This window comes from Diprion similis, chromosome 3 (assembly GCF_021155765.1).
Source record: "Diprion similis isolate iyDipSimi1 chromosome 3, iyDipSimi1.1, whole genome shotgun sequence".
Lineage (NCBI taxonomy): Eukaryota > Metazoa > Arthropoda > Insecta > Hymenoptera > Diprionidae > Diprion > Diprion similis.
The window spans coordinates 9,450,681-9,472,837 of record NC_060107.1 but is presented as its reverse complement, the minus strand read 5'-3'; the positions used below and the strand labels follow the sequence as shown (position 1 = coordinate 9,472,837).

General features: G+C 38.7%; 3 protein-coding genes across 11 annotated transcripts in view; 1 reads left to right on the top strand and 2 right to left on the bottom strand.

Annotated features, from left to right (window-relative positions):
• Window positions 1–1,004: 1,004 nt before the first annotated feature.
• On the bottom strand, window positions 1,005–5,031 carry LOC124416744 (SET and MYND domain-containing protein 4-like). Its single transcript, XM_046898026.1, has 12 exons — window positions 4,929–5,031; window positions 4,560–4,836; window positions 4,223–4,448; window positions 3,764–3,947; window positions 3,227–3,548; window positions 2,899–3,148; window positions 2,445–2,776; window positions 2,293–2,366; window positions 1,956–2,068; window positions 1,578–1,869; window positions 1,291–1,453; window positions 1,005–1,217 (listed from the first exon to the last, which is right to left on the bottom strand). Exons 2-12 carry the CDS (start codon window positions 4,688–4,690, stop codon window positions 1,073–1,075), a joined length of 2,232 nt encoding a protein of 743 aa, XP_046753982.1. The 5' UTR covers window positions 4,691–4,836; window positions 4,929–5,031; the 3' UTR covers window positions 1,005–1,072.
• Window positions 5,031–15,407, top strand: LOC124416745 (coiled-coil domain-containing protein 93). Of its 5 annotated transcripts, XM_046898028.1 has the most exons (14): window positions 5,031–5,160; window positions 5,268–5,381; window positions 5,959–6,053; window positions 6,146–6,257; window positions 6,336–6,491; window positions 6,600–6,788; window positions 7,013–7,063; window positions 7,185–7,286; window positions 7,346–7,578; window positions 7,679–7,995; window positions 8,058–8,178; window positions 8,285–8,369; window positions 8,665–8,860; window positions 15,397–15,407. In XM_046898028.1, exons 1-13 carry the CDS (start codon window positions 5,110–5,112, stop codon window positions 8,824–8,826), a joined length of 1,788 nt encoding a protein of 595 aa, XP_046753984.1. In that variant the 5' UTR covers window positions 5,031–5,109; the 3' UTR covers window positions 8,827–8,860; window positions 15,397–15,407. The 5 variants fall into 5 exon arrangements, with proteins under 5 accessions (XP_046753984.1, XP_046753985.1, XP_046753983.1 ...); XM_046898029.1 differs by lacking the exon at window positions 15,397–15,407 and having other exon boundaries at window positions 7,361–7,578; window positions 8,665–9,106; XM_046898027.1 differs by lacking the exon at window positions 15,397–15,407 and having other exon boundaries at window positions 8,665–9,106.
• Window positions 12,372–22,157, bottom strand: part of LOC124416743 (Down syndrome cell adhesion molecule-like protein Dscam2) — a 104,135-nt gene continuing 94,349 nt past the window's right edge. For 3 of the 5 annotated variants that reach the window (XM_046898025.1, XM_046898021.1, XM_046898020.1), the window contains 14 exons: window positions 20,279–20,457; window positions 19,565–19,734; window positions 19,354–19,492; window positions 19,060–19,177; window positions 18,175–18,623; window positions 17,557–17,738; window positions 17,072–17,465; window positions 16,840–16,980; window positions 16,475–16,627; window positions 16,126–16,316; window positions 15,233–15,247; window positions 14,895–15,048; window positions 13,822–13,924; window positions 12,372–12,745 (listed from right to left, as the gene is read on the bottom strand). In XM_046898025.1, the coding sequence (XP_046753981.1) occupies window positions 12,511–12,745; window positions 13,822–13,924; window positions 14,895–15,048; window positions 15,233–15,247; window positions 16,126–16,316; window positions 16,475–16,627; window positions 16,840–16,980; window positions 17,072–17,465; window positions 17,557–17,738; window positions 18,175–18,623; window positions 19,060–19,177; window positions 19,354–19,492; window positions 19,565–19,734; window positions 20,279–20,457 (2,623 nt within the window). In that variant the 3' untranslated portion in view covers window positions 12,372–12,510. Of the gene's footprint in view, window positions 12,746–13,667; window positions 13,693–13,821; window positions 13,925–14,894; window positions 15,049–15,232; window positions 15,248–16,125; window positions 16,317–16,474; window positions 16,628–16,839; window positions 16,981–17,071; window positions 17,466–17,556; window positions 17,739–18,174; window positions 18,624–19,059; window positions 19,178–19,353; window positions 19,493–19,564; window positions 19,735–20,278; window positions 20,458–22,157 lie in introns of those variants that run through there. The other 2 variants (XM_046898022.1, XR_006930809.1) reach the window with 2 other exon arrangements.

Sequence of the window (22,157 nt, the reverse complement as noted above, 5' to 3'; positions counted from 1 at the left end):
GAATATGATTATTAGCTAATTGCAAGTGACTTGGAGGTTTTTTTTGGTCATCTCATTCTCCTATGTTTTGCTATTTGTGCGTGCAGACGTGTTTTTATCTCCCTCGGTTCCAGTTAAATTTGATGCTATGACCACTTAAGCACAGCCGTTTTATTCAACTTTGTATATTATACCTAATAACTTAATTTATTTCGCGAGCTGCAATAGCAACTTGACATGATACTTTTCTGAGAAACCAAAAAAGGACAAAACCGCGCACTATTGTTCTTACAATTAGATCCGTGAGTCTTAGTATTCGTGTATTAGTATATCCGGATTCGCTAATCCTACGGCCGGTGATTCAAAATTTTCTTATTTCCACACACAAAGAAATGACGACTAAACGCAAGAGTAACAAAGAAACGATTATTTCTGAACTTACCTGTATTTGCGAAAAAGAATATATGTATGAGGCATGATAAATCACGTTAATGTCTGAAAAACTTGAATATTGTATAAAAAGACAAAACAATCATACGATTTACGAGACCGCGATTGTTTAGCATTAAATTAAATCACCGGTTGGAGAACAACGTCTGGATAATGAATATTGAATCTCTTCCTACGTAAAACCAACTTGACTTCGTGTTTTTAATAATTTATCCGTTGCTTCACCGCTAATCCAGTCATGATTTGAATAAACGCTTTCAGTTTTCACAATTATGGCTGAAAAATGTCATAAAAATTAGAAGAAAGAAAACTCACAATACTATCGAAACGATTATTATCGAATGATTGGTTTCTTTCGACCAGTGTTAATATCCATCTCTTGAGTTTCAGCTTCACCGTTTATGCGGCATGGCCCGGTCATAAAGGAGTCATTGGCATTTGGTATTCTAACACGCAGATTTGCGATTAGTGATACTTCAAAAGCAAAGGCTTTTACAGCACGTGGAGGCAGCAGGATATCGTCTAGGATGAAGGAACCTGTTTGGTTGCCCGAGGGAGAAACGAGAATACCATTAGTTATTAGGAAATGAGAAATAGTGTTCATTAACAAAAATTACAATAATCGATGTATTACAATAATTGATTAAAGGTTGAAGTTTCTTAGGATTGCGGATAGCTGTTGTGCCTTTTTCTCAATCTCCTGATACCCGGCGTTCCACGGACCGTAATTCAGATCCATTATCTGTTTCGCGTTGTCTAAAAATCTGCGAGTCTTCTTCAGTGCGTTCCTGTTGAATTAGTTGTCAAATTGTCATTCAAATTCATAGACAGAAAGGAGCGTGTAAAGAAATTTCTAGTTACTTGTACTGTTTCGTTCTTGTGTTCGTTTCTTCCTGCAAATACGGAAGACAGATATCCGTGATTTTATTTAATTCGTTTGCGAGCTCTATGCTGTCGGTGCCAAACCTTTCACCAATGCCGGTAATTACGTGCTCTAAGTAAGAAATAGAATCCAGCCATCTACCTGTAAGGTGATGAATACGCATCCACGATGAACAAAGTTCAAAATACTTTCAATCCCAAAGTTATCCTCCGTACGTGATAAAAAAAAATAATGGACAAACTATAAAACGGAAGAATTCCCTTACCTGATACAGCATAAACTTTACCGATGAGATCTAAAGTATTTATAATGTCCTGATGATGCTTGTAAAGTATGCTGCGCCTGATGTTCAAGCACTGTTTGAGCTTGTCTAATGCCTCGTCGTCGTGTTCCATCTCAATACAAACGTGAGCCGAATTGTATAGACTTTGGGCCTCGCAGAGTTCAGCGTTATAGTTCATAGTAGGGGTTGCCCCGCAATCGAAACAGCTGAGAGATCCAGAAATTTTAAATACAGCTCCACTGCATTCTAGACATTTCAACGAACCGAATCTTTCCTGTGAATAAAAAGTGAGAGAATAGTACCGCAGGAGCCAAGCCTTGGCCATGTTTTCTAAAAACTATACTCGGGGGTTACTATTACCAAGAAATACTGCAATTCAGGATTCGTGCATGCCTCGCATGTGCACGTGAAGCAATACTGGTTTTTCAATATTTCTTGTCTTTCTTCTCTTGGCGTCCTTCGAAAATGAGGGCCTGATAATATACATAGAATCATATATCACTGAAATTGATGTTTAGATAGGATATCAGTGAAAGATATCGGACAGAACCTTCGAGCCTTGCATGCCTGAAGAATATCTTTTAATATTTTCATTGAACATGAATAAATGAGTTAGAACCTTTCATTTAAAAAGAGGACATATTAAAACACTCAGGGCCACTGAATCGTGGTAAAATCTAAAACACTATTCACGTACCGTAACAATTGAAGACTTCACCACCAGCAGGGATGTCTTTTGTTGCTTTGACAATGAGATACTGGTCATCGAAGCTGAAAAACAATCGTAATGTAATGTAGTGACAATAGTGAAAACAGAGTAGTTTGACGTAACAGAACGTAACTGATTACCTATTTATTATATTCGGATCACACGAATGATTCATCATGCTAACAGCAGGATAAATTCCGGTTGCTACTCTTTCTTGATGCTCGGTAGCCACTTTGTCATTTTCCTGCGCGTCTAAGCTCAGTTTTGTTATGGCGTGACCGTTACATATCAATTGCAGTGTGTGTCGAAGAAGAAAAGAGCTGACGTATAACTGTTTTCCGCTATCAGTCGTAACGTCACAATTGAAGTCGATACTGCTGTCGATAAACTTGTCGGCAAATGATTTTTTGAAATCAACAGTAGTGAAGAAATCAGTGTACATGGAAAGGTACATAGTGAGCATCACCGCGGTCTGGAAATAAATGAATAATGAACTTGTGTATGACACAATTGAGGTGAATACGTGATGCCAAGTTAATGCTTGCATTGATGTAGCGGCTAAAGAAAGATTAGGAATTTGTTCTGGTCACTTACAATGCCGTAAACGAGAAGATCGTCAGGGGATACTTTGTCGATGTTTGTGACTAGCTTTTGAACCTCATTGAATCTCTCTTTATCCTCTGTCGTCGACCCGACAAGTAAAACTTTAAGAGAAAGGTGTGCGATTCCTATTTGTTGTCCCATTCGCATTTGAGTTCCTGGGCATTCCCATTTGTGGTAACCAGACCACGCATTGTCGAGACATTCGCTACTGCAATAAAGCGTATCCACGCAAGTTTTGCAGCTGGAATTGAAAGTTACATATTGATTTGTTGCATCTGTTAAATATAAGCTGTCCTTTTTCAGTAACAAAAGTACCTACGGAATAGGAACTGCGCCGTAAGGGTGGCAACAATGTCTGCACAACGAACTAGAATGATTTTGATCCAATAGTACAAAAGCAAATGGCTTCTCGACAAACAAGACTTGGCCCTTTTGTATGTCTCTATTCGCTATGACGTGTCTTCCTTTTTGTGGTGTGTATTTGCAGTCTAAGGCAGCTGACGCAAATTGAAAAGTTGCATTGCTTCCAAATGCTACATCAGGTCTTTGGTGTAATTGTGTCCTTGAGCTATCATTTTCTGCGATATTTCCCAGATTTGATGCAAACGATTTTAGCAATGAAACTTCCTTGAATATATCATCTACAATAAATATGAAACAGAGTTGATTAGACTAGCTTGCAGATACCGCAAGTAAAATTCATATTGAAAAACTCAGTGTTCAAATTATGCGTTTAGCGTACATATCCATGCGATTATCAATGGCTAACGAACGTTTCTTTCATAATTGATACAACAGTGTTTCAATACGAATTTCACAGCTTATTGGACGTCATCTTTAATCAATGACGCTTTACCTTTTTTCTCTGCAGAGATCTCGTTGCAAGCATTAACAATTTCTTCAACTTTTTCGATAGCTACCTCGGCCATAACTCTATTTTTCAATTTAATGTAACATTGCGCATTGCGGATATACAATTTGTGTAGCAACTTTTTAGGGTAGCCGATGCTTATCGCTAAATCGATATCTTTTAGGCAATCCTTTTTTGAATGAGAAATACATACAACAAATTTACCAAGTTACTCGTCGATGTACATGTAAATGAGTAGAAAAATATGAATATACAAAATAAAGACAGTACGATTCAAAAAGCAAGCCTCAATAAGTATCCAAGTTCTTTTTTTCGTGTTCTTCAGTTGTTTTATAGCTCCGATTACAAGTCAAAGTACGATAATTACAAGTGACAATTACTTGCAGAAAATATAACTCAATTTCCGAATCGCACTATTTGATATTTCTGTTTCTGAATTCTTACTTCAAAATTATCCATATGATACAATGCTGCCGATCTATTAGCAATAGCGATCGACAAGTCATCGGCAACAGCATATTGAGCGCTTTTTGTATAAAGTGAAACGCTATCGGCGTAATTCTTCTTTTGAAATTCTTTGTTCCCCAGATCTTTAAGCTGTTTCGCTTTCGACGACGATTTCACTTCCCTAGATTGAAGCTGCTCCTGCAGCCACAGCAGCATCAACTTTCTGTAAAAGAAGTACAACTTGTTAATAAATAATCGAAATACAAGAGACACGCTGCATGGGCAAAAATTTTTAAATACCCGAAGTATAAAACAGACAATAAAAAAACTTCACCTGACGTCCGGGGCTCCGATGAGATAAGACATCACCTCGCACTCAGACCGTCTGTTTCGTTTAATTTCTTGGAAAGTGTGTCCAGTTCTCAGTTTGCAATTAACGGCATCCAAAAAAGTTTGCCACTGCATGATGTTTTCCGTTTTTCGTCAAACAGGATTACGGAATGAAATTTCCAGGTAGGTACGATAAACGGAACACAGCGAAGCGCCGAAGGTTATGTTCCTCGTTGAATGCCGCAGTAACGCAGAAGTGAACAGCGACTTGGCAAACAAGCCTAGGAATAATTACGGAAACAATGAACAATTAAGTGTGTGAAAATCGCGACTCTTACACTCGCGGAAAATCTTTACAAGGCGAAAAACTCACGGATATAAACCCGGTGACTGACCAACGCGATCAACAACTCCTAAAACTTGGGCGACTCGGTGGGGGGCATGGACAGCGGATCTTCCGGCAATTTCTACGGAACTCTTGATCCGCAACGAAGTTCTGTTTTCGTTACATCGAGACGATTTAAGCGCTCCGGAGATACAGAGAGAAGAAAAGTATGTTTGTAAACGCGTCCAAGAGGTCAGCCAAGACTCTCGAATCTGCAGAGGTGAGTTTGAGGAGCAAGCAATTGATATTCGTCCGGTTTCTTGTGTCGGATTTCACGCGACCGTATCTAACCTCTAGGACAACCTATTGATATGTTTTATATTTAAGGCTGACGTTCGGGAGGATGAAGAACAGGCTGTCAAATTTCAAGAAATTATCGATCTTCTTGTCGCCGCCGGGTACTTTAGAGCCAGGATCAAGGGGCTCACCAGCTTCGACAAGGTTTGCCAATGTTTGTTTTACTTTGCCGGGTTCGACTGGGTCTGATCCTCAATCTTATCGTCTGACAGCAAGTCAACAGCAACAGCGGTTTAAATTTGACAACTCGATCCCCCCCCCCCCACAACGCCATTCACTATTTGTGCATTTGCAATCCATCCGACGCTCCACCAATCAGTGCTGTTCTTTGGCCGGAACCGACCAATGGAAGACTCCAGCCTTACCCTTCGATCCCACATTCCAGCGCGGGCTTTTCGAAATATTTGTAGTTGCGTCGAATTGATGTCGAATTGGAAACTAGAAATTTTTTAATGGATTGTACTACTCATTTTATGTTTGTTCTCATAAATGGAAATGAATTTTTAATTTTAAAACTTACTGACAAATTTTTATCTTGATTCATGCTTTATGTTATTCCTTATATTTCTGTCAGTAGAACTTGTCAATACTCTTTATTTTTCAGATTGTTTTCGCTTGTGATAATTTTTTAATCAATTTTGATGTGATTGATATGAGAATTCTACTTTGTTGCAATGTATCGACGAAAGATGATTCCTCACTTCAGATTTCTTGTTCTCAGGTAGTCGGAGGAATGACTTGGTGCATCGAGTCATGCAACTTTGACGTTGATGTGGATCTGTTGTTCCAAGAAAATCTGACAATTGGGCAGAAAATGTATGATCATGGCCATGTATTAATTTAAATCAACCGTCTACAATAATTTAAAGTGAATATTTTTATTATTTGATTTTCCAATATCATTATAGAGCTCTGACTGAAAAGATAGTAGCGATGTTGCCAAAAATGAATTGTCCACATCGTATAGAACCTCACCAAATCCAGGGATTGGACTGTATTCACATTTTTCCGATAATACAGGTGTGTCTGTGCTGAGTCCAATCGTACCAATTATCTTTGAAGAATCTATAAGTTGTTAAATTTCGATGATCTGTTTAGTGGCTGGTTAAACGATCGATGGAAATGCGAGAGGTGATGGGAGACTTTGTCAGGTCTTACGCTGTCAGTCAATTTGACAAAAATTACACGTTCGCCAAAGACAGTGAAATGGTTGCAAAAAAGGAGAGCATGGCATCTAATTTAAAAACAGTCAAGGTCGGGTTTGCTGATAAGTTTCAAATTTGAGATATCAAATATAATAACAAATCCCTCAAATTCATTTCTAACTACTCATGTAATTCACAAAAAGTCTTACAATTTCAGCAAGTCTACAAGCCTCAGCGTTATTTTAGAAGAAAGGATCCTCCTCCGGACGATGAGGTGGGAAGAGTGCAAAGCACGCTTTTGGAGTATGGATCATCGTCGGTAGTATCTCTGTCACCTTCTGAAGTCATTGAAGATTCACAGGCAGACGATGCCACCTCAGGTGCAAAGAAAGTGCAAGAAGAAGAGGTAAAAAATTTATATTTTCAGATCGTAAAGAATATGTAAAATTATGCATGGTGTGTTATTTCACATTTCCATATTCAGTTTGTACGATTTTTGGGTTTAGACAACTCCTATATATGTTTTCTATAAAGGAATTGGCTGATATTGTTTAATTGTTAGCATGATACTTACTGAATTTCGCACTGAATACAATCGCCGTTTGCATTTTTGAGTGTTTGATGTTGTAGAAACGCATAGACGAGCTTATGAAGAACATGTCAGTCGCCGATGACAATGAGGTAAGTTTACACATCGCGCACACGGCAAGTATCGTGTGGATGATTTTTAGTGTTTATTGCACAGTCATTCGTTAAGGATTACATTCAAACTGATTAATCCCTACAATTTCGCACGAAACAGGGTCGGCTGAGTGCCAGTGCAGTTGGAACGATTGTCGGAATGCAGGCGCAGGAAATCGTTCAAGCTGCAGAACATTACGCAGCATTGAGTGCTGACATTGAGGTATTACGAAAAAAACTTTCTGCAAACATGTTATGTCCTGAACTTTTCTCTAAAACAAGCTAAATACAATACAGGCAAACAGTGTGGAGGGTTCATTCGGCGCGTTAGCTGCCCTTGAAAAACAGAAAGCAACTCTTGAGGAGAGAAAATTAAAGCTGGAAAAAGAAAAGGAAAATTTATCCAGCAAAGTGTCGGAAGCCACCGATAAACTGAGAGCTATCGAAATAAAAAAAGATGAAGTAGAGGAAGATTTCCGTAGGATGGAAGAGTTGGAGACTGAAGAGAATAAGAGGTACGTCACATCCAATGAAAGTATGAGCTAGACTGATGGCGTTCCCACTTTTCTCAAACACACTAGTTCTCCAAATTCATTTGCATTTGAACTTTTCCAGCGTGTTGTTAAGACTGCAAGAGCTTCTCCTCATTCACGATAGTTTGAAGGAGCAAGAACACAAGTTCCGAGAACAGTGCAAGTCTGACTTGACTCAGCTCCAAAGTTTGGTACCGGATATCGAGGGCGCTGAGCCTGGGGAATCACAGTGCGATGTTTCCGATTATGAGGTTCAGAAGGAGAAGGTAAATCAGCTGAGGCTTCAAGTTGCCAAAAAGAACAGAGCCATAGCATCGCTGACCAGGCAGCTAGACGACGTTCCTGGCAGATCTGAATTGACGCAATACCAGAGACGGTTCTTGGAGCTTTATAACCAAGGTGAAATTGGATTTTTACTCTTGCCAGGTAGTTTGGAATTTCATCTGACACTTTGTTTTCAGTGTCTGCAAAGCATAAGGAAACAAAGCAGTATTACACTCTGTACAACACTCTGGATGACACAAAATTGTACCTAAGTAAGGAATTGGGTCTGCTAAACTCTATTCAGGACAATTACAACAAGTGAGTTATTATATCCTTTCTCTTGAGGCTTGTACTTCTATTTATTTGGCTTGTGACCATGACGCGGACGTATTCGTTCTTCATTTTATATTATTACTTCTTGCAGAGCAATGGCATCGGCCAGTGGAAAGGAGCAGTTTTTGAAGCAATTCGAAGCTATTGTTTCTGGAATAAAACAAAACAAAACAAAAGTAAGCATATGATACTGTGGCATTCAGTAATGGTAATTACTTGCTTGAACCGCGAAAAGTTATGTGACTGAAATCTGCAAGGTTAATATAACGATGCATTTTTATAAAGAATCGTTATCTCGCATCCCGTCAGGACTGTCTGAAATTCAGTAAACGATATTAAAACAAGCTAAAATCATATTTTGCATACTAAACTTGTTGAAAAATATACTAAGATCGCAAAGTAATTTTTTCTTTTTTTTTTTCCTTCAAGTATTCTCATTAAAAAATACCAATACTGTGCTTCATTTTGCAGGTCGAAAAAAGGTGTGCGGAAGAACGGGCCCGCAGAGATTCTCTGAGTCAACAGTTGGTTACTTTGGTGGAACAGCAGCGAAAATACGTAGCAGCAGTACGACAATTAACCATCGAATGCCGCAAAAATGAAGCATTGTTGGCACAGCTTCGTGGGCCATAGTTTTCATCAGTGTGTAGTTGCAGCTATTCTATGTGTCGTTCAACTTTATCGTAATATGATACATGATGTATATAATACACCGTAATAGTTTACACCACATAAGATTATTATTGTTATCGGTAGGTAGTGAGTGGTGAATATTGTAATATTATAATGGTACAGCCAAAGTAAAATTGGTCGTATTGAATTCGTTGCAGCAGCAATTGAACCGAGTACAGCCTGTAAAAGATGTCACAAAAATTTCTTCTTTACAACTTAAGCCTAAGTTCTAGGCTGACGCACGCCAATTTTTGTATAATAATATATACAAATGAGTATTGAAAAATACATTGACTTATTTTCTTTGCGCACGAACACAACAATCTTATCTTTTTTTCACTAAACTGCCAGCGCGAACTGTTTGATACCTGAAAAAAGGGAGAAAAATTATTTCAAGTACATAGACAATTTACGTTCTGGTTGAAAATGATTGAAGATGAAAAAATCAGAAAATACCGTTGCCCAGTTTTTATGTTCGTTTGATTCAAACTTTACATGTATTCTCGGTCAACTGACGGCATGGTAAACAGAAGTAGAAGGGAAAACCTGAAACACCAATTACATATTTTTAGATACAATCAATTTATTTAATTGATTTTACGATTGACATAATATTTTGAAACACAGTTTCAATATCTTAAGAGTTAAAAATGAAATTACATAATATTCGTACTCCATTTTTTTTTCTTTTTTGTAACGATGGAATAATTCATTTCATAATATTTTTTTACGAAGTGATGTTTTTGAATGATGTATTTTTAAATCGGGGGTTACAGTCTTTTACTAAAGGGCTTAGGAGGGAGGAAATGCACATACGATCATGATTCACTCAATTTCTTTTTCTTTCTATACAATTATTTGATTTGCACTCTTTTGTTCATCAGATGGCATCTGGTTTTATGGCATGAAATGAATTATATAAACTGAAATCATCACGTTGTGTTTGTATGAAATATCATCAAAAGACAGATCACACGGTTTAAAATCTTTGTCTCGCATAATTTTATAATTATAATTACCATAACTGAGCATATATATAAAAATTGGCAGTATATATTCGTAAACAGTAAGAAAATATACAAAATCACTCGATCAGCTGGTAAAAAATTATTTCACGCAGATATAGATTTTCTTTCGATCGTCGCAAAATCTATACACCCTATATTTTACAAATTTTGATCTCCCGCAGTTATCCATTAATAATATACGAAGTTATAATATAACAAACCTTTGCAATATTACCGGTGTCAGGATCATAGCTAGCTTTCTTTAAAGATCCTCCGACCAACGCGGAATCGCAACCCAAGTAATAGATTTATATTCAATGATCAGAATCAAGGATATTTCTATATCGTTAATGCAACAAATATAACAAATCAGGCCATAAGATTTCGATCGACTGCAACACATAATTATATAGCTTTGGGGCGCGTGAGCATAATTTCCTACATCAGTCTCATTGCAAGAGTTACGTAATTAGTGTTATTATATAAACTCATACGCGTTATATTCTCATTCGAGCCAGACATTCGTACAAATCGGGAATTTACATACAGCATAAATATACAGCAAAGTTTTGATTAGTATGTTGTTGTTGTTCTTGTTGTTGTTCTTTTTGGTTTTTTATTATTCTTCGTCTTATAGTACTAATGCCTTATTATTAGTATGGACTTAAAATAATCAACGAGTATATAAACTTTACAATGCAACAGAGCCCAACATTAAAATTGCTGATGCCAATTAAGAATTCTCTTTCATACGTATATTTATATCATCATCATCATCATCATCATCATCATCATCATCATCATCATCATCATCGTCGTCGTCGTCATATCATCAAAACACTATTTACTTCTATACTTTTTTTAACCGTTAGAATGCCTTCGTTTTATCGTCACTCGTTTCCTCCGCTAATTTTTGATCAATACTGTCAACATAAGAATAGCCAATCACCCGATGATATATTTTCAATTGAGTTTATCCAGATTTTGTTTAATTTTCTTTCGTATAATTTAATAGCATATAGCTGTATGTGCTCACACTTCAGGCATGATTGCGCCGAAATAAAATTTGTCAAACAATTATCCTTAAACTCATTCGTCTATTTTTGCGCATCGTAGTGTGAGATTTGCCAATTGTTTCGAAATTTCAAATCACTTTCGCGTTAAAAATCCTGTATAGTAATGTTTCCATTTTAATTTGGTGCTGTGCTCTGTTTTATAAGTCTTTGGTCTCAGCCAAGTCATAAGAGGATTATAGCTTTCTGCTTAGAGGCTTTCTGAGCAAGTCATTGTTTGGCACATCGTACTTATGCGTTTGTTCAGTTTTCAGCTATATCGTTTTCTGTTTATTTCCCATTTTCAAAGGGTTTTCCAGGAAACTTGCATTAAATAGATTTACCACGATTAGAAGAAAACGATTGGTTGTTTTTTTTTTTGTTCTTTTTCACCATAGATTGTTTTTTCCCCATATATCTATAAATGCGTCATTGTTATGCAATTGTACTTTGCAGTAATTATTTATATTCAATGGTAATTTACCTGCACGAATAGTAAAAATTAACGCAATGGAATTGACGTTGCAAAACAGTACGCTTACAAGTTCTAATCATACATGCTTTGACGTAAATCGATGCAATTAATTTAAGAGACTTTAATTGTGCAATTTATGTTGGCACAAGATTTTGATTAATTATTACATATAGTACAGATCTATCATGAATTAAAGTGCATGTAAATCAACATACCGTTTTTTTTTCTTCTTCGAGTTTTTCAGTTTTGAAATTCATTCGAATGATGCGAGTTGGCAACGTGATTCTGCGATTGCTTTTGATATAAAAAATGTGCTCATGCAAAGTTTGCAATTTCACATGTTCCGTGTTTATCTGAGCTGCCGTGAATTCATCTCTATTTATATACATACAGCGTAAATTTTATTCAATAGTTGTTTCACGTGTAATCAAGAGTGTGAGTGAGAATATTGTCTCAATGAGATTGAAACCGCGACATAAACGATACATCGTAAGATATTTTTCATAAAATTTTTACCATTTTTCACCTGTGTCATTGCAGTCTGCCTCATGTATTCCACATTGTAAATTCAACATATGTACACACATGTGTATATATATTTATACCTTTACTATCCGGCTAGTTGTATTCTAAAATTGAGATGACCACATTAGTTTGTGTGATTATTTGTTTCAATATAATTACAATACGTCACTTTACTGTTCAAGTTATTTTAGGAACACCCTGTACATTATTTTCTGTAATAAGTAGAAACGAAATGTGCAGAAAATACACAAAATCTGAAGTACGCCAGGATAAAAAAAAAACTACAAAATTAATACTATCTAAACAATGATTTTGACCCGAAGAAGCGTGATGAAAAATGAAAATTCTTTCCATCGTGAGGAGATTTTCTTTAAGTTGTGATTGAATTGAAAAAATGTACAGAATCTTGAAATACTTGGATCGCGCGCATCCCTCTGATTACTTTACTGAGCTCACAGAGTATATCCGCACGGATTTGAAACGTGCCATTATTCGGTGAGTTCGAAATGAGTTTGAAATAGCGACGGTATGCGATTACCAAGTTGTTATATAGATAAATATCGGAAATGGTTGATATGTCGATACTTTAAACTGCAATAGAGTAATCAGACGAAGGATTGTTTTGTGCGCCGGGTCTGGACCACAACGAGCTTCGGAGGCCGAGCTTGAGTTTTTTCAAAGAATCAATGTCGCATTCGGCTTCACTTAATTCTGGACGTTCACTACGTTCGTTTGGTGTATGACCACCGGTGAAGGCCGTCTCGGCGATCGACATCGGCGGTAACAAGGTGCGAAGCGAACTTCTGCTGGGGACGTGCCACCTTGAAATTGAGGAAACGGTACGATTATGGAAAAGCTGGGGCGAAGAGTCAAGGCGGTAAAAAAGATTGGATCTGATGCTTGCTGTGCTTTTTAGAAAAACGTATAATAAACTAGAGCGAGTGTTGAGGATAAGGGAAAATATATGTACATTAGACTGTATCAAAAAAATTGACTATTTTTTTTAAATTTTATAATCAAAATATTGTTCAATATGACGAACAAAAAATACCGTCAAAATTTCAAATTTTAATATTGTTATTTAGAGGTGCCTCGTCGCGATTTTCTACTTTCCATAAGAATAACATGACAAAAATGGTTCTTGCTCCTTGCGATTTTTATAACTAGATAACGACGCGTTGTACAGAAAATTCATAAACATATTTTTGTAGGAAATTGAACGTTCTACAAAAAAGTTCTTTTGTCATTTTACGATAAATCTATTCTTTCAAAAGTTATTTGAGGTCAAACATCAACAAAGGACCTTAAATAACTTTTGAAGGAGTAGATTTATCGTAAAATGACAGCCGACCTTTTTTGTAGAACGTTTAATTTCCTACAAAAACATGTTTATGAATTTTCTGTACGACGCGTCGTTATCTAGTTATAAAAATCGCAAGGAGCAATAACCATGTTTGTCATATTATTCTTATGGAAAGTAGAAAATCGCGATAAGGCACCTCTAAATATTAATATTAAAATCTGAAATTTTGATGGTATCTTTTTTTCGTCATCTTGAACAATATTTTCAGTATAACATTAAAAAAAAACTAGTCCATTTTTTTGATACAGTCTAATCTACATACAATATAATGTAATCACGGGGATTTAGAGACACCCCTCGAGAGTATAAGATGATGATAGTGAATTGCATATTAAAGTGTGAGATTAAAGAGTATTTATAAGTATAATTCTATGACTGACCTAAGTCGGTTGACAGCCGTGTTGACTGATTGAAATAGAGATTATGTATCAACGACTGGTAATAACTGCACGAGTTATATCGTGTACCGTTATCTTATCGCAATTTATCCATATTTATATCCGTCTTATGGGGTAGCATTAATAACCATCTCACCTAGATCTTCCTCTTCGAGGAAGCGACTTCTGTTCGGACATTGGTGAAATATCCGACGAGGTGCTCGACGTTCCGTGGTAGATGAAGTCTGAAACAGCCCGAACTAAACCAACCCTTATCAGTGTAACTCTTCTGCCCCTCAGCAGCAGAGTGTTTCATCTTATTTACCCTGATTGTAAACATTGGCTGCATATTGGCCTGAACTCGAAATGAGCGAAGCGTGCATGTGACTAGATCATTAATAATTCTCGTGATATATATATGTGGTCGAAATTTTGACAACCATTCCTTTTTGAACATCGCGAGAATTTTATCTGATACCCATATGCTGCCAGTATTTATTGAAACGTCAACCATTTTTGGATTCGGAGTTTGGTCATCAGCTCGTTTCCACCGTTACAAAAGTTGTAATGCTTTCAATTAAATCTTGTTTTAAAGGGCTAGTCGCTACGTAAAATTGGCTTACACTGACTACGATTACGTCGATTACACGTGGTTATAAATATTGTTAGGATCACTATAAAGGTTAGTCAAATATTACACGAATTGCGAAGAGATAATAAGGATTTCAAAGAAATTTCAGAGACAGCAAAGATTACAAAGATTACTAAAAGACCGCAAAGATTACAAGAGATTATATGAGACGTTACCATGACGTGCGTACACCAGATTGCAAGAGTGATTAACCCCTTGATTTTTCATTCGGATTGGATTTCTATTACAGAAAATAATCAGCCACGAAATTTCTTGACGGTGTAATCAAGTCGCATCACTTTCAATGACGGCGACGCGAGTGCAACTTGAAGCGAATATTTTATGCCAGGAAATTTAGTAAATGTATTACGAATTACATCGGATGAAGAGGATTTTTACTAAGCCAGTAATAATTTGTGGATTTCCTGGAGATGTTACCAAACTCCGTGGTCAAAAATCAAACTCCGACTACGTTTCAAAGAGTTTATTTTCTTAACGTAAGGCGCTACTACACGAACAACGATTCCAAATTTGACAAAGACCTAGAGTTGTGGTGAGGGAGGGTCAGAATCTGCCGATGTCATAATAGTCAAACGTACTGTGCTTGAGCTTTCCGGCATCCAGCTGATTCGACGACTCGGTTCTTGAGCTGGTCAGCTGGTCTGGGTCAGACTCGCTTTCGTCGCTCTCCACATCGCCCGGTGCTTGCTGCTTCCTCTGTTGGCGTCTCCTCGACGATACACTCTTCATACTCTGATCATTCGCAAATAATTAGAAATTTAATTAATTCGAGTCAATTGCAGTTTCATTTCTCGGTTGACTCTGTTCCAAATTGGAGATTTGGTACCAGAGCAATAGATTTCGTCTAGTTGAACTTGTTCGTATTTACAGTACTATGATGGACATTTGGATTATATTAGATGAGTGAGATTTTTACCTTCAAGTACTGATACTGTGTAGCATGAAAGAGAAGAAAGAGAAATTCTGATTATTATTCATTCGTAAATAGGGATTACCTTAAGTATTTGGTACAGCGTTTTTAACGCCTCTTATCTTCAGTGTTGAATTTGAGTGTTCTATAGGTGGACGAGATCATTTCAGATTAATTAACTTCCCGTTTCTCTGTTGTTGAAGAAAAAAGGAAGTTATTGAAATCACGCCGCAAATAAAAAGTTTAGTTTTCACTAGATCTCAACATTTCATAATTTTGGTTTGAAAAGTGTTCTTTTCCCAACTAGAATTGATTAGATTTTGGCTTTGATCTTTTAATGATTTTCATTTGAATGAAAATTGATACCACAAGTTTTTTCAACTCACTGATCACGAATCTAAAGTCAGATTTACAAATTTATTTTCAGTGTACTCAGTATGCTGAAAAAAAAAATTTACACATTTTACATTAGGATTTTTATGAAAATTGGTACTACGAAGTTTTTACGATCGCTGATTATGAATCCAACGTGAGTTGAAATATGTTACTCCAAAGCCCAGATCTGGTCTGATTATCGCGTAGCTACTACGGTACCTGGTGATTTTTTACACACTAATTGTGAATCTGACCTTTTAATTTCAAAGTTCAAACAAGATAACGTTACTATTATTATCGCCATTATTATTTCAGTTCGAAACGAGTTTAAAAACGGGAAGATCAAAGGCTGGCTCATGGCCAGCTTAAGCCCGTTTATTTCTTCCCCAACAACCTAAATGCTTTCGCAATCCAGACTTTAAAATTTACGTAAAGCCTGCCACGTGATTCCCAATGGAGTGGAAAGAAGATTCTTTCACCATAATAGTGATCAATGATATAAATCTGTAGATCTATGCCTGTACCGCTGCAGGCGGAGGACTGGCGCATCCCTCTGTCATCGCGTGCTCGTGGTACATGAAGCTGTGAAGTAGGGTGTTGTTGGGGTGAAGTCCGGCCGCTGATGCTTCGGCGGCACCGCCCAGGCCGCCCAGGTTTGCCCCGCCACCTTCCGACAGCTGGAACGTAGCGTACGGCGAGATGTCCTCCGCTGTCTCTGTAACCCATCAAAGGTATCGCCTACCTTTTAAATTGTGTTATGGAAAGAATCATTCTCCAATGTGTCGTGAGTGGGAGGTTATTTCTTCATCGTGTGGGTAACCCTGGAGTATGGAAGACTTTGTAATAAATTACACAATTGTAATAAATGGTCACCTGGGATCTTGTCAGGTCCTCCTGCCGTGTTCGCCGCTTGTTGTAGGGCGACTTTGTGAATTGTTGCGTAGTAACGTTCTCGTTGGGCCTCAGCGTTTTGCTGATTCTCTTGAGTCTCCTTCATGGGTCTCTGGACTCCGTCCCCCAAGTATCCTGAAGGTGAAAAATTGTCTATTTGTCTGGGTCAACCGACTAACACTTCTGAATTCGTTAAAAGGTCTCTTTGACTTCAGGACGATAGACTTTAATGAATGATCTTATGAGAAATTGATGCAAGATAACATTTGACACGAAACTGGGTTCCATCTCCTTAGAACCATGTTTGCTGGGTATATCTACGGACGTCGAATCAATAGTAAACTCACTGTTCCTCCAGCAAAAAGCGATCGTTGCAGCGGCTGCGAGAAGGGCAACCGTAGCGACGATCAGTGGCAACATGACCTTGAGATCGGCATAAAAAGGGATCGGGATGATGCCTCGTTTGGAGAGCTCTGGCGGCGGTGGTTCTGGAACATTGTAAACCAAAAACATTTCTATCGCTGTTCATCTTCAGGTAGGTATGCGGATGCAGAATGTCTCGTAATGGGGGTGACTTACCCCCGTCTTTAGTGAGAGTGACGAAAGTGAACTCGGCCTGACTGCTACCAGCGACGTTATAGGCCTCGACCTTCAGCTGGTAGACCGAACTGGGCGAGAGATTAGGTATGACGAATCTCCGATGCATCTTAACGCTGTTAGAGACCAACGTCCAATGGAACTCGCTGATCGGTCTGTACTGAATAACGAAGTAAGAAATCGGGCAGCCGTTATCGGGCCAGACGTGAAGACGAAGAGCTAAAGTGGTGGAATTCGGTGCCAGAAAAGCGTCTGCTCTTGGAATGCCTGGCGGTTGGCCCTGAGTCCGAACCGAAAGAGTCGGAGAGGCTGGGCTGCTGCCCAGTTTGTTGTGAGATGTCAGATAGAGATGGTACGCGTTTCCGCACAGAAGACCCTGTTGAGAGCGATTAGGAATGCAAGAAATATCGGAAGTTAAAGCATCTGGTTACAGTTCTGAAGTATAAGGATAAAAGATAGCTCGTTACTTTGAGCTCGTAGCTAGTGGCTCGACGGGAAAGTTGGAGCTCGTCGAGATTCCCGTGAGTTCTACGATAGTGAAGGGTGTATCCGGTCAGTGGGGCTCCACCTGTGTTTCCTGGCTTCCAGTGAAGCAGTATGCTGCTGGACGTTGAGCTCGTCACGTAGAGTACCGGCGTGCTGGGTGGAACTGAAATTCGTTCAACACATGGACGCACAGGCTTTATATGAAACGTCATAAAGTGGCCAACATAACGTTATTATACTCCACGAGTGTACATTCTACAGCAGTGAAAACACAGACAAGCACTGGCAGTCGCCTGGAACGACAGTCATGAAGTTATTTCACTCATTGTAGCAATTTCTCTGCGTTTCAGGATTGCCCTATTTGATGACCACTTTTCTAAGGATATTTCACAAACTTTACTCAAACACTGTTGTGAATCCAGAACATTATTATCATCGTGCAATCAAACCATTTGACCCAGTAAATTTCAATTAATTTTCTAACAGCAGTGCAAATAAGTTCTTTAAACTAGCCAAACAACGTGTGACATCCATCACACAGTCAACGAACTAAAGAGTCGATCAGTTTACCTATAGGCATGGTACGGACACTTTTGTACCTTGGACAGTGAGTATGTACTGCAGACGATCGCTGCCTTGGGCATTTTCGACTTGACAAGTGTAGTTGCCACTTTCTTGCGTCTGTAAGCTTGACAGGACCAATTCGCCGGTCTGAAGTATCTGGATGTTGTGATTAGCACCGGGGTAAATCTGCTCGACACCCTTGAGCCACTCTCGTCTAGGGTCGCCAACCGCGTTGCAGTCCAGAGTGGCTGATCCTCTCCACGGCTTGACGACGTGACCGCCAAATGACGTGATGCGGGCCGGCACTCGGTTCGAAGGCACTTGAGCAGCTACTCTTGAACTCTGACCCTCGCCCACTCTGGTGCTCGCCGTCACCCAAAACTGGTATTCGACGTGCTGCTCGAGGTCCGTTGCCTCGAAAAAAGTGTCCGCTGCGGAGAGTGGCTTCTTACCATGGTTAAGTTCCTCACGACCGTTCACCACCCTGCAGTTGGAAGTCACTTAATTCCGGTTTGACCTCAGTGGACGTTATGTTGTTTTTAACAGTTTACAAAGAAAAAAAGTGCACAATACTAAAATTTCACATAATACGGTACAGTATCCGATGGTTTTGTCGTTGCGGTAAGAGGATAAGTCGTATTAGACTATATGGAATATGATACTGGGACAGAAAATCCATTTGATATGCTGTACCGTACGCGAAATTCCAGTATACTCCTTTCTCCGTGAAAGCCTGCTTCACAATTTCATAACCGGATGTGTTTTCGGATGGAAAATTACTTTTCGAAATGGATTTCGTTAATTATTTTCAACGGTTCAGGGAGTCGAAGCTTGTGTGCATATATGAAGCTTTCAGCAGTGGAGAATCAGATTGGCAATTTTCGAAACGTGTAACGTAATACTTGACTGGGCTCGTTTACCTGGTGTATAAATTGTACTTAGTGATCACTCCGTTTGGCTCCAAGGGCGGTAACCACGATATGAAAAGAGCTTGCGGCGAGCTTACAACCACTTTTATGTCCGCAGGGCTCCCGGGGGCTGTGAATAAAAGCGGAAACATTGATCGGGGGTTTCTCTCCGAGGGTGTAATACTTGAAAGCTCAATTAAAACACGGTATTAAAACCGTGGCTATATTGTAAACATCCGGATAATCTAACGCAGGATGATACTTTCAATTGGCAGATCTCTTTATTAATATAAAACAAAATCGCACCATCTTCTTCGGTGTGACAATAAGTCATCGGAGACGCAACGCCATCGCCTATCCTCGTGTAGGCGAGCACGTGCATGCTGTAATTTGCGTAGCGTCTTAAACTGGTCAAAACCGTTGTCAAAGCGCTCGTTTTTCGAACCTGAAAAAAGAGATGAGAGTGTAGGTAATTGGATTTTTCTAAAACTGTGACAAGTCTCAAATTAAGCGTTACCTCCATTTCGTCAACTCCTCGCCAAGTCTCCTCCATGACTGGCTCGTAGTACAATTTGTACCCCTGAACGATTCCGTTCGAGTGAGAGCTGGGGGGTGGCTGCCATGAGACTTGTAACGACTGGGATGAGAGGGCAGCGCAGCGAACGTCTTCCGGTGGCATGCTGGGCACTGCATAGACAAGATTTTAATTGGCATTGATTCCGCACCCCGTCCTCCGCGTCTCCTGTAGTTTCAGAAGCTTTTCCGTCGCTCAAAGACAGAAAATCCCCGATCACTCGACTTGAATTCAATCATAAATCGAAGTTCAATTCAGTGAGGATATAATTAGTTCCATCCGAATGCCGAACACAACTCTAGACCTTCTCGTCTCGTGATTTCAACTTTGAAAGGTTTAGTAGCTAGCAGAAGAGCGGCTCCTCCTTTTGTGACCTCGACTTGAACAGGGTTCAAACGGTCGCGAGTTCGGTAAACTGTTTCCGGTTCCGGAGCGTCGTCATTCAGAGAACACTTCACTGAATGGCTTCGCATTCCGGTAGTACCGAAAATTCCCTCAAAGTAACCACCACCCTCGCTAATCGGTGCAGAAGAGCCCCTTTTGACGGGGATGATGACCTGTCATTACCTGCGGTGTGGCTGACGGATTCCGTCTCATATCGGCTATGAATTAAGCGACGTAAAATCGTTTTCGTCTCTTAAGAATCACGACACTTACCATCTTCCAGCGTCTGGGTGGTCAGTGGCTCTGACAACGGACCTGAGCCAACTTGGTTGACGGCCTGGGCTACCAAAGTGTAACGTGTGTATGCCCTCAATCCAGTCAAATGAAGTTCACCCCCTCCTTCTTCCCCATCGCCGGAAACCGGGGTGAAGTTGTAGGCCGGGTTACCCGAGCTGGGAACCCATAGATCATGGGTTGTAAGTGTTTCAGAATCGGAAGACTCGAATATGGCTTAAAGCGTGGTTCAGAGGGTTTATCGAGTATACAGATGAAATAGTGGGGGAATTTTGGAATTTCATATTTCGACATCAAGAGTATGTAGATCGAGCTTCGTTTCAGTAGGATTTTTTTCTGAACAAAATGGAGATCGCATCAAGTCAAAATTTGATACTTTTGTTCGAATTTTATGACGTTTCTATTTAATTCACAGAAGAATATGACATAACAAAAGTGGGATTAAAACAGAGGCAATGTACTATCAGTGAATACTGTTTCCAAATTTGAAGTCAATCGATGCATCCTTTTTCGAGATATCGTACGCAGTCCGAAAAATGACACTGAGCAAAATGGTTGACGTTATTGTAAATAACAATGCTATCTACTAATAGATTAATTTTGATAAAAAATATTGAAACGAAGTTCGATCTGCATAATATTTCCGAATAAAACAAATCCGAATCGAATAAAATAATTGGTTATTCGGACATGAATTCCCAAAATTATCCTTCTCACAATATGGCGACAAGGACTGCGTTATTAGTAGATTGAATTGGGTTAATTATGCGTATCCAAAGGCATGGAAAACTCCGTGCAAACCGTGCAAAAAACAAATATCAGAATTAAATATGGCTTATTATCAGTTTGAGTGACGCATTTTTGCCACTAGATGTCAGAGCGAAAAATTTTCATTCCCAATAGATTTTTTTTAAATTGTTGCATTAAATGTGAACCTGATATCTGACGTTGAATGACAGATTCTCATTAAGGAAACGGTAAATTGTACCTTCACAAACTTAGCTGTTGACAACCCTCTATATTCACCACATACGCTCTTCAATATTAATCAAACCTAATAGAATTTACATGGCTGCTTGGCGAGAATAGTTTCTCCGTTTATATCTGTCCCCCTTACTCTCCTGTTCTCGATTCTAAGCGAGGGGGTTCCATAAGCTAATTAATGTTCTGGGAAGTTGAGTCTGGGTGACGTTCAACATCGAATCTTATCCGTCAGATTAGCATGATCAGGGTTCCACCCCAAAAACGTACCAGTTTATGGGTTTATAACAAGGCTTCATCCTAGTTTGTATCCGATATTCATTCATAAACCCTCGTTTTTATCGAATCTTTCCCTGAATTTCGCCTGCAACTTTTCTTATTTCACAAAAATGACTCAAGGTTTTTGCAAAAACCACCTGATTACACGAGAAACATAGAAATGCGAAAACATTTTCAGAAACGTTGGAAGACAATGATTCGATTCGTATAAACAGATAAATAAAAATGATATTCATGTGCTTCGCAGTCATAATCAAGTGAAACTATACAAATTAGTTGTAATTATTAGACTAGTCTGAATTGATTTTATGTTTATGTATTTTAATTAGCTAGTACTTTTCACAATTATTGCAGAATTTCACGGAACATCTTTGCAATTTTTCCTTGCAACCGCAGTGCTTCGAGGTTCTCGTAAACTCAGTTTGCGAAGCAATAGGACACAGCGAATAGACGCCTCATGAAATACAGTACGGCTTTTGTTGTAAGTATCGAAATATTGTTACTGGTAATCAATATCGATACTAAATTCTCGGATTTCCGATCACTGCATATGTAGGTATGTATCTATAGTTATCAAATAATGATCCCTTTGGTAATA